Raw genomic sequence first — 12,465 nt, 5'->3', positions numbered from 1 at the left:
TTAAACCGTGAGTGACAGCAGAGATGAGGAGTTTGCAGCGAGTGCTGGTTGGATAAATCGTTTCCTCCGCCGCAACAACGTCACTTGCAGAAGACAACTAGAAGGATGCCAGAGAATTCACCGAGAAGTTGGCGAAGTTTGTGACATTTTCATCTCGGATTTTTGTGAAGAAGGAATTAAACGCCTGTCCCAAATAAACACCTGTTCTGTTAAGTGATTGAAACAAATAAACGCTCCGGCTATTATTTGGTATTTTACGGTATGACAACTGTCCCGGCCGGAGAGAGAGACACGCATCACAGTGCTCAGCTGCAGACACATCTGAAAGGTGACGAGACGCGACTCATCATGACTGACAGGCATCAAGGCCACTCAGCGTTACCTTACTGACCCGCCCCCAGCTATTTCATTCACCAAAAGAGGGCCTGTGGCATTTCTGGACAGCTGTTTTTTTTTCTTTTTTTTCTTCTTCTTCCTTCATGGGCCCCTGCCGGGGTCTGGGGGGGGGTTACATTTCATGGTGGCGTACATTTCTTTCACCATCGCCCTGATCATTTTGCGGGACACTCTCTTGTGGCGTGCCCGTTTGCAGATAACTCATTCCTGCATGTTTATGTCAAGCTCCTCGCTAGCCTTCTTCCTCCCTCCACCAGGCAGCCTGGCCCTGTTGCTGTCCTCCTCGGACAGACGCTGAAGCTCAGTTGACTTTTTCGCCCATCTCTCCCTCTCTTGGGGTCGACAGAGAAACATCTAGCGGCTGCTTCTCCCGAGGGGGGGGGCAACTGCAATGAACCAGCTTTTGGGGGGCCCAGCTTGCAAAAGGTTGAGAACCCCTGGTTTAGGTGATATATTTATTTAAAGAACGTAATGGACGTCCGTATTGATGCAATGTGATTAGTGACCGTAACATTAAACAGAGATGGGAAAATATTGTTCTCCGATTTTTGTTTTGCTTTGCACTTAGAAATGCATTTTCTACTTGAACAACAGCTTTCACATGGTACATTCTGTATTTGGTAATATTGGTGGTTAGCATGACATGTTGCGCTGATGTTTATGTTTTTTGGAAAGCCTGATCATTAATATTTGAATCAGATCCAGCTCGTTTCCCTTTGGTTCTCCCCAGCCGTAAGTGTTTAAATATTAATGTAGCTTTGAGCAAGGCCTCAAAAGTTTTAAAAACCCATAGGCCCTATCTATTTAAAAACCCCAAGCAAAGTCAAACTGGTTTGCTGCCTGACAATACTATAGTGTAGCCCTGCATCATCAACAGTTAAGCACTGGATAGATTGAGCTTTAAGACACAATATATAGCGCACATACTGCAGAGGCATTATTGGTAGTGACACTGTGACACCCCGAGCTAATGCTTATGCTCCACACGCCCAGCTAATATTGAAGTAACAAAGACAGGCCTTTTCCAATTTGAAATCAGTATTACACCGTGTTACAACATGCATACTAAGACATCCACCAATCTGTTTTTTCAGTCTATTTGCGCGCTGACTGACTAAGTAGCACAGTTTGCTGGGTTTGAAGCCATTTACTCACAGAAGCAGACATCCTTTCCCAACACTCAAAGGCTGTGTGACAACAAGCGAGTCGGGTGGAAATGCGGCTGGGAGAGGCAGCTCTTGATGGTGGAATCACAACAGGGTGAAAAGTTTCCACCGAGCTAATCCTGTGATTGATGTGGTTCCATTAGAGAGGACCTCGGGACCTCTGAGTGGCAGAGATGTGGCGCGACACGACGTCTGTGCTGCAGCCTCTAACCTCAGGTAACACTGACTGACAAGCCAGCGCACAGTGTCCAAAGAACAACAGGCAGGCAAATGGCAGTCTGATAGCAGACATTAAGCTGACCACTATCCTTGGTTATTATCTACTAATGACACAGGCTGATGTAGTGGAGAATTGCCAAACACAAAGAACAACACAGTCCAGAGAAGCAGCATGGTAGCCTTGATGTGACATTTATCCTGGCTTCGTATGTTGGACACAGTCTAACGTGAAGCCACGTTCGACAGTTCTCCACAGATGTTGTTTCAAGACAACACCCTGCACCTTTATCTATGAAACAAATGTCAGCCTTTGACGCTTTCTTGCATTTCTCCAAAATTCAAGTCATGTTATGTCGGTCCAGTTTTTAGGATCGTTTTAACTTAAGTGTGTTGTAGCAGTCTGCCTTTGGACCAGATGACCATGAAACTGTACTGATTTCAAGTATCATGCACACTGTTTGAGGATATCGCAACTACAGGACATTATCAGGAGTATTTGTTTAGGTGTATTTGCTGCTGCAAATGACATCTAGCAGATGGAATGTTATAATACCTGAAGTGGGGCTCAGAGATCTATGAGAGATAAAGCTCATGTAGCAGCACAGGAGAAGCCATCTAGAATGTACTCCTCAAGTGTCTTCGTGAAGGTCACTACCCTAAAAATCAATCCACACTTACGTATAACATTGATGTTAGACATACACACAAAATACACTGAATATCTGGCGTTTGAAGGGCTTTAGTGACTGGCAGTTGACCTGCACACACATAAATATTATAGCTTAAATTAAGAACTAAGAGGCCTTGTATAATGCAACAACACAAACCACTGAGGAAGTGGTTCAAAACCAACCTCTCTCTCTCCCGCTTTCTCGTTCACAGTGAGCATGAGCAATGCATTCCCCACTTCTTTTGTATGTAATGTGAGAACTCCACAGGGGGATTAAAGTAATAATCACCCTTCCTGTTGCTGTGGTCCAGGGAGGTTGCCCAGGAGGCTGCAAATTGCTGCAGTCACCATTAGGACAGCCGGGGCCTGTCATGCTAACAGGAGATGAGACATTTGGAGCAGCAGGATCGTGGGGGAGAGCAATGTGACAAGACAGGAGTAACTTACAATCAATACTCTCTGCCAACTACCTTTATGTATATGACCAGTAACATCCACCATTATGTGCTCGACCGCAGTGCTTGACATAATTGATTTTGGCTGATCTCTGAGTGTGTGGCCACGTGTATGAATCAGTGTGTATGCTAAGGATGGGGGGTGGTGGGGGGGAAGCGATGGACAGAGAGATCATGTGAGTCATTATTCGAGGCATGGAGGATGTGTGTGACAACAGCAGCATGATAGATTTGCAATTATGAAATTGATTAAGGCTCTCACTTTTTCATTATTGAAGAGATACAATGACGCAGAAAGGCATTGACACCTCAGTCCTCAGTTTCTTGAACATTATAGATATTGATATTGTGGATATATTGTTGTGGTTGATATTGTTGAAGTAATATGCTGTGTCTAAAATAGGGTTGAAGCAATATACCAGTTTCACAAAGTGATTCTGTTGCCAGGGCCTCACGGATTTCTGAGAAAAATACACCTTCATAACTTCATAGCTTTATAACGAAAAACTTTTTTCAGAAAAACTACCACTCACACCAATCAGTTACATTAATGACATGAATAACATAGATCAGCTAGTCATACTTCTGCTTTCAAAACGTTGGTCTACACCAACAACCTAAACACTGCAACCCCCTTTTGGCAGAAGCACTACCTAATGGTAGCACCCCCTCCAGCAGCGCAATGAACCTCGCTGCAGTGCATTAACTGCTTAGGAATTATCAGGAGAATGACAAAGACCACAAGACGTCATGTTTGCATTCAAATGCTCATGATCCCAATCCGAATTAGCATCTGTGGGAAGTGCGAGAACAACTCTGATCCAGGGAGGCCCCACGTTGCAATCCAAACGACTCAAAGAATCTGCCACCAACACCCTGGTGCCAGACATGACAGGACACCCCTAGAGGTCCTGCGTCCATGCCCCAGCAGTTTAGAGCTGAGTCCGATCCACGGTAGGGAACCCCTTGATTGGATTTATGCTGGTACACCCCAGAGATGCTGGATTGAAATCTGGAAAATTTGGAGGCCAGGTCGATACTGTGACGTCTATGTCACATTACTTGGAGTATTCCTTAGCAGCCTTTGTAACTGCAGTGTAACTGTCTGTAACTGTGTTTGGATGGGTTGTGATTTTTAAACATCCACATGAATGTGGCTGATCATTGTGATGGCAGCTTATTGTCACCCGTATTTACATTGCTTGTTAGGTCACAACCGCTAGTGGCCGTGCTCACAGTAGCAAAGGAGGAAGTCAGGTGATGGAGGATAAAGAGTGACAAGGCTACACAGGGAGGGGCGCCAATCGATATCTGTCTCTCCCTCCCTTTTTCCAGGAAACACGTAAATAAGCCGAAACAAATGCCATTCCACAATAACTAGTTTCATGCCTAGGAACCTAAAGGGTACAGAAAGGTTCCTGTTCCTTAATGTTTGTTCACTCATAGTTCACAACTTGTTCTCATTGTTTGTACCAAGACAGTTTTTATGAAAAAAATTATGGGAGGTTACGATCTAAAGTTGACCACAATGTTGTCTACAAAACAAATACCAATCTAATCTATTGAAAGACACAGTTCAAAGGCTAAAGACGATAAGATTTACAATCTCGGTCAAGAGAGATGAAAAATATTCTTAAAGCCTTGTAGAGATCTCCAAGAGGATCAATGTAAGCAGGCCATTGGCTTTTATGACATGGCGGATTTTGCTTCCCTTTATACTTCATTCTCTCTCACCCTCCGTTCTCTCTCCCTCTCTCTCTGTCTCTCTCCCCCCATCTCCCACTCCTGGGACATTTATGTGGATGAGAGAGGAATGAATCACAGTAGAAGTAGTGAAGAAATAACTTTTCATGTGAAAACACCTCAGCTTTTATGGCTTTACTAAATGATCCATAATGCGGGCGGGGAGCACTCAGTCCTGCAGATTAAGGCGGGTCGGAGCGGGGAAAGAGGCTCAGCGCTGCAGCCGTTAGACCCCTCCACTGAAGCTCGCACCAGTACGGCACCAGCTGAGATAGGCACAAATCTCTTTTACGAGGCTGCCTCTTAAATAGCTGTCAGTCTAGTGTCTCACACGTGGCGCACTCCTCCAGCTCCCCTCACAGTAATTGAACCATCTCTCCCCAAGTGCTGAAATGGTGTGGGAAGCCATTCCGACAGGCTGTGTTGATACCATTAAACCAAACTCATGCATAAATCTAACTACACAGCCATCGCCACCCGCCCTCCGCCCCAATCCTCCACACCCAAAAAGCAACCCTACGTCTTATTCCATTTCACCACGGATGGCTTCGGGTTTCATCTAAATGTTATTTATATATCACTTCAAGACTGTATCACTGTGTCATTATTTTGGAATGACTGTTGCGTTCCTCACGTTCTTCCCACAAAATATCACATGTTCCACTCATAAAACAAACTAATAAATAAAAAAGGATTAACTTCTGAGCTAGCAATATGAATCGTAACTGGAGGTTATTTACTTTACTTAATTAGCTGTTGAGCTCAAGTACCTGGTGGGATTTTAAGTGCTTTAAACAGCAGTTATCATTTTGTAATCAAACAATTATAGAAATATTAATACTTAAATCACGTTTAATAAATAGCTGCCATACAACCCCCAATTATGTCCCAGGCACTTTGCTGTGCTAGAGGATTAAATGAATAACAAAACTATATCCTCATTACAGTTGCATGGCAATGAGGGTATTGTAACTCAGTCTATTCCTCCATGCTGAGACAAGTCACTGGGAGAAGCCTTGCAAAACAGTGGTGCTCTAATGAATGCTTTAGGGAAACAAGTGGAATGGTAATTTGTTTTTACATAATTTGTAGAAATAGCCTCCATTTTATACCAAAAAAAATCAGTTGTGTAACATTTGGGACAATGTAACACAATGCGGACTCCTCTCTGTTTCCCTTAATGGTGCCATTAATGATGAATATAGATTTGCTGGAGGCATGATTAAATATTTGTGTCACAAGTTGACTCAGACCTCTGACCCAATTATGGAGCACACAGATGTTTAAAGATGAACTTAACCTAGTTTTAAATGATTGTTTTATTGACCTCTTATGGTTGACAGTTGCACATTTGAAATCCGTTGATTGGATGTTGTCAGAAATGTGTCATCTTGATGGCTGAATCCAAATGTCTACCCTGTGGACTTGCAGACTGAAACCGATTATGTTTTTTCCCTGATGTAGTTGAATATGATTTCTTGCCTTCGTGATTCAAGGAAAAAAGTAATCGTTTTATTTATAATAAGTTCTTTTGGTTTGATTTGTCAGTATTTGGAACAACTGTAATGCCGCGTCCATATTGCAGTGAATTGTGTTTAATTAAGTCTCGCGGCACCCCAGGCGAACTCTTCGAAAGTCTGCAGACAGTCAGCTTGAGGCCACTATTGGACTGAGTGAGTTGTGGGTTTGGACAGCCCTCAGCGCTCGCAGACTTCCTGGAAACGTGTCTGAAAAGTTCACAAGACATTTGATTTCAGCCTGTTGCACCTGGAAGAACACCTCACAGTGATGGAAGGGTGTACTTAATGCACACCTTTCTACACTAATGCAGTGAGCAAAGAAACACAAACCATTGAGGGTTTGCAAAATAAGATTGTTTTTAGTGTTTAGGGGGAAAAGAAATTGAATGGCACTCAGTAGTCCCCAACCCTGAGCCCTTTTTTTAAATCAAGATCCATGCATTATTCCCTGGGAAATTTGAAAAATACGCTATCCCACAATGTTCAAGAAAATGTACTGGCTCCATCCCTTTATCTAGATCTAACCCTAACCCTGCACCATAGGTTAATGGGGTCTGTTCTGTGCCGAAACACATCCTCCATCCAAGTTGTGTGGAAATCCAGTCCGTAGTTTCTGTGTAATTGTGTAATAAAACCAACCGATAAACAAACGTTACCCTCTTTGGCAGGGATAAAAATCTGTTGCAATAAGACAAGGTGTAATTGACTGTTTCATTCAATTTCATCAGTGGTTTTATTGCACGGCTATGTGAAGAAAACAATGTAGAAAAGTTCTGTTGTATAACCAAACCAAACAAACTCGGCCCAAACAAATGAGCCCATGAGGGGGGATAAAGTGAGACAAACCTGTATATTTTGGTAATTAAAATTATTATTGCTACAGTGCATGCTGTCTCATCTGAGAGCAATTTGTGATTGAAGTTTCAGTCGGTGCTGGAAAAACAACTCTTTAGCTAATGAATATCTGCTGCTTCTCTCCATTAGACACACTTCTCCTCGTACTGCAATATGCATTACATTTGAATTGAAGAAAGTCAATAATTTTTATTGAATCCCCACAAGTCCATCAAAAGTAGAATCTGCTTAAGCGAGACGCCCATGCCAACAGATACTGTAAGTAATGACTTCCACCGAAAACACTGATGCAAGCTACGGCTTTAATAAGAACCCAAGTGCCAAACTAAACTCACTGCTTCACTTCTCTTTTTAATATAAACACAATAAAGAAGCATTTGCATTTATATAGTTCTTCCAAGCCATCTGACGTTGCTGCCAGCCAGTACCCAGAAACAGCTGAGCTTCAAACTGATTGTTACCTGGGGAAAATTAAGATAAGGGGAGTAATCCCATGGATGAAAATGGCTTTGTTCGACCCACAGCAGTAGGGCCAACCAGGTAGGTAGAATCAACAGACCCCTGCCTGTTGCCAGTAATGAAAATGCCTGACCACCACATCACCTTATGTCTTCAATATGATAGAAATGATATCTCACTCATCCCCTAACTGAGATGCAGCATATCTTGATCTTCTGAGGATCAAGCCGGTGTGTACTTTTGCATACTCGCATGAGGTAATGACTGATACGACTCAGGGTACGTTTTAAAAGCTTATTCCACCCTAGTTAATATGCACCGCTTTGAGTCCACCGGGAGCTGAAATACATCCGGATTTAACTGATAAACCGCACAAGGTTGTTGACACCACCGGGATTCATGATTCTTGGGTGTTGAATATACTGGAGAAACACTGATTCCTTCGTTGGTCGATCCATTTGAGCGTGCCATCACTCTTTTCTCGCACCGGTTTTGTTTTTCTTTTTTTTCCCTTTGAGCTAATTTGTCAGGTTTGCCACAAAGTTTAAAATAGCTGCAATATTGCACGGCCTCATTTGTTTCACGTGTAACACGGGCCAGGTGCAAGGGTGCTGCGTCGTATGCTAGCATGCAAGCGGCCAGCTCCTATCTGCATACAGCGGGGAACAAAAGAGTGCTATAGGTGACGGCGACAGGAAAGTGATCTGAACTGTCGGATTTAATGGCTGGGTGGCTTTAATGATAATCCACTAGCCTCCCCCTCCCTCTGTCCCCCCTTAAGAGCTCCGTGGGATGACAGGAAACAAACAGTGCTCTGACACTTCCCGCTAATTAGCATCATTAGCATACGGCCATTATGTGGCTGGACAGTGGCATGACAGGGCTCTGAGGAAGGCTACAGCAATGACCTTTGGTGGACAACACCAGCTGTCAGTAATTACCCATAGCATCGGCCAGAGGGCTGGAGACAAAGACTGACTCCTTGTCCTTGAGGACCCATGGCACCCAGGAACGTCTCCCTCTTTAATATTCCTTTTTCCTGTAAGTGGAGTTATTTATAAAAATGCTGAGAGGCAAGTATAGGGTTGTTTCTTAACCTAAAAATGAAAACCTTAAAGTTTCACAGGCTTTAGGCTGAGCTTTAACTAAAATGCGTGACTAAATGTCGAGATGCACCCGCACATTCGCCGCCAGAGGCTTGTGTATGCCAGTGTTGACAAAAATACGACACTGAGTGGGAAATAATGACTTGACTTGCTCCACAAATACAACATTTTTGGAGTCTTCAAGTGGAAATGTCTGTATTCTCTGCCTAAGTGCCAGTAATCACCAGTAATTGTTTGTTGCAGATTTTGGTCTTTGAAGCTATAATGTTAACTTTATGACTCCGTGTTTTCCTTTCATCTCCGCGCGCAACTTCCGTGCCAACAAGGCAAAACAACTCCGAGTGGCGGCGTAGCGAGGAGGTAATTTGGAAAACATCAAAAAATTTGTTTGGAATATTATGTGTATAAAGATGAAATAGCTACCTGGTGCAGTGGCACCCAGATGCATTAACCTCTGTCTCCCAAGTATAATCACAGACAAGCGTGCATAAACACACACACAAATGCACACCCATCTGCTGCTCCATCTACAGTATATTACACTAACGTAATCAAATAGCAGCCTTGTCTCAAGTTTTCCTGGTGGCCTTCGGAATCCAAAGTGTTCATCCTCTTTATTCACGTTGTGTTTGTCTCTTTTCGACAGGAACGTCTGTGATGAAAGTCACCGCGTTGGATGCTGACGACCCCACATACGGCAGCAGCGCTAGAGTGGTGTACAGTGTACTGGATGGAGAAAAGTTTTTCACTGTTGACCGACACACAGGTGAGAAGGATAAAGAGCACACATTCAGAACTCTCCACGCCCTCTAGTTTTTTAAGATTAAGATAAGATTTTCTCATGCTCCTTCTCTTTTCCAACCATACCCTGAAAGCTAGCTGAGCTAACTTCCTCTCCTTCCTTGCCCTCTGCACAGTGACGAGTTCTCTGTCCTGATTGGATAAAGTGGGAAGGGATACCAGAAACTGTTTTTCCTGTGTATTTCTATTTCACACTTACTTTGATAAAAAAATAATAATAATCTTTTTTGTTTTTCTGTTACTACATGTTTTATTCTGTTTATCAAACCAAGTTAAAAAAAATAGAAGGCCCGCAGGTGCTACAGATCAAGGAAGAGCAAGTTTGTCTAAGTAATCAACAAGAATTACATCAAAATACTGGGATACGTATTCCCAGCAGAACCACATTTACCTGAATCTGTCCTTTGCTGTAGGCCTGTAATGGAAAATTCCCCTCTTCCCCAACTGGTCTTGGGCTTATAGGAGTGATATTGTCTGACCCGCAGTCTTTCAGGAGCAGCTTAGCATTGGTGTTGCCTTCGAATGCCCCTCCAGGGAAAAGCACTAAAGTTTTAATGATTCCTTTTTTGGTCTCCACCACTTTGATTTGGTCAGCCTGGGAGCAGGGATGATAAATGGCTCTGCCTTGTTGGGACTAGCCGGGAGACCGGGCGGTTCATTCTAGCTTCTGTCTCACGGCCGCCCTATTCCACCCACCCCCCTTCCCCCCTCCCCTTTTTTGCAGGCAGGCGGGCCAGCCCTAATAGGTGCAAGTCAAGAAGGTCAAAATAGAGAGGCGATGGAACAGCTGCAAAATCTGCCTCATTAATATCACTCTCACTCACACTGACAACAAACTGAACAGCGAGTCCCTGTGTTTTCTCTGCCAGATCTGGCCGTGCTGGAACTGTCCGAAGGTGTTGTTGAACGTCTAAGTTGAAAGGTTGATGTAACGTGGACTGAACTTTCTATGAGGACATTTCCATTTTATTTGAAAGTGTATCATTATATATATATCTATATATATATATAGATATATATATAGATTCATTTATTTATGAGATTTTACTCAGAGAATTTTAATACATTTCAATTAAGTCATGCATTACAAAAATAATGAGCAGTATTGATAACAATATCCACAACATACAATATGCAGTGCTCGGGGTACCACTGACTCTGCCTTAGGGCCTCGAATGCCTTTTGTAGTGCTGGTGGTGTTTTGTTTTTGCATGCACAACCTCGAATCTGCTGTGAGCTTCAAGAAATGGAAAAACACTCTGGTCTCCTTGTCATTAGTTGTTGATGATTGTTTCTTTTTGGGTGTGTGCTTAAAAAAAACTGAGCCAAATTACTTCCTCTTCTGTTACGTTGTTAGTTTCTATACGTCAAGGTAAAAAGTAAAAAAAATACAACACCTGTTCCATCTTGTACATGAGGTTATTAAAAGTGTACACCGAGGGATGTGTTACTTTTCCCGGCTCTGTCCACACCGAGGGTGGCTGATCTAGGTGCTGCCTGTAAATTTGTCCACAGGGCTTGTTACGTTGTAAAAGTGCAGCGGCACCTCTCGTTAAAAAGGGCAGCGCGGCGGTATGTGCACATCATCTCGTGGTGACGTTGATCACACAGCGGCAGAGGAAATGACACTCAAGAAAGTGACACCTTAGCCTGGCTAAGCTTTCTACTTTTTAATTATCCCCGTAGCCATGAAGGCCCACGTGGAAGGGACAGCTAGTGTCTTAAGTAAACAGTGGAATTAGTTCTCCATTTCCACGTGAGATGAAAAAAGAAATGCAATTGATGTGGGTAGAAAAAGTGATTGGAACAGCATCATTTATTTTACATTAATGTAATACATTACCAGGCCGAGGTACTATTTCACAGTTGCTGTACACCGCCCTATTACTCGGTTAAATTGGTTAATGTTAAGGCTACGTGATGTGCATTGGAATTGAGACCACATTGACTGACTGCATTCATGAACACAGACCAGTCATTTGCATACAGTCTCAGCTACAGCGTTGGAGCGATGCGTACTAGTTTGGGACTGGGGCTTTACTTTTGACAGCCCTGATTTAGTTGCATTCCTTCTGGCCTTTGGTGGATGAAAGAGGAGCATGTCATCTGCCTCCCTCCTTAACTCCACTGCTGCATGTACTGCATTTTGGCTACTTATAGAACATGGCCCAGGGCTAAATGTGACTGGAATCAGTGAGTTGTGTACCCAACACAATGCAAACCTTTGGGAGGGAGACAGCACACCAAGCTCAGGAAATGCATCAATAGATTCTGATGTGGAAAAAATCCCAAAGGGGTAAAGTGGAATTATATTACTACTGCACAGCAAACCAGCCAACTACTGATGTTGTTGCTGCTCGAAGAGGAAGAGATGTACCTAAAATGGCCAAGCGCTTGTGTGTAAGAGTGTAGGTAGGGCTGCTATGATTAGTTAATTCTAAATCAATTAGTTGATCAAAAGAAAATTAATTGCAAATTGTTTTGACAATCCATTAATCTTTTCAGTCATTTTTTAAGCAAAAATGTTGGAAAGGGTGATTAAAAAAATAAAATGATAATGATGATTTTCCACATTAAAGTGTGTCTTCAGGTCTTGGGGAGTACTACTGCATATGTGTAAACAAGGTAGTGTAAAGCCTTTTGTGGCTCCAGAAGAAGCTGCATGTAATCTGACAAATTAACACTTTCACTCAGTTGCTTACTTGGATTGTGGGTAATGCAGGCGCCAGGTTTTGTAGGACAAAGAATGTGTGAAATAAAAAAAACAGGTGATAACTGTGGCTCTTCTGTATCGATTTTGATAATTTGTATTAAACGGGCCATAATGAGTCCACATATTGGGCTGCTTTTTCAAAACCCATCGCCTACATTACCCAGAATCCAACTTTACCACTGAGTGACATCATTAGACGCAATTTATGAAAGTACATTTGACCTCTTCTGGAGCGACAAAAAAACTACACATGAAGTATACAGTAGTACTCCCCAAGACCTCTTAATGCACTTTAATGTGGAAAATTGCTGGAGTCACCCTTTAAATGCCAGGATTTTGTGCTTTCCTTCGTCGCTTATGAC

The 12,465-nt window shown here is 42.9% G+C and overlaps 1 protein-coding gene across 1 annotated transcript in view; it reads left to right on the top strand.

The window, feature by feature from the left end:
• Positions 1–12,465, top strand: part of cdh22 (cadherin 22) — a 169,306-nt gene that overhangs the window by 108,963 nt on the left and 47,878 nt on the right. The window contains exon 5 of the mRNA XM_030421451.1: positions 9,236–9,355. Within this exon, the coding sequence (XP_030277311.1) occupies positions 9,236–9,355 (120 nt within the window). The remainder of the gene's footprint in view (positions 1–9,235; positions 9,356–12,465) is intronic.

This window comes from Sparus aurata, chromosome 6 (genome assembly GCF_900880675.1).
Source record: "Sparus aurata chromosome 6, fSpaAur1.1, whole genome shotgun sequence".
In the NCBI taxonomy this organism is placed as follows: domain Eukaryota; kingdom Metazoa; phylum Chordata; class Actinopteri; order Spariformes; family Sparidae; genus Sparus; species Sparus aurata.
Note: the sequence above shows the minus strand (reverse complement) of the source record. Positions and strands in the feature narration are given on the sequence as shown.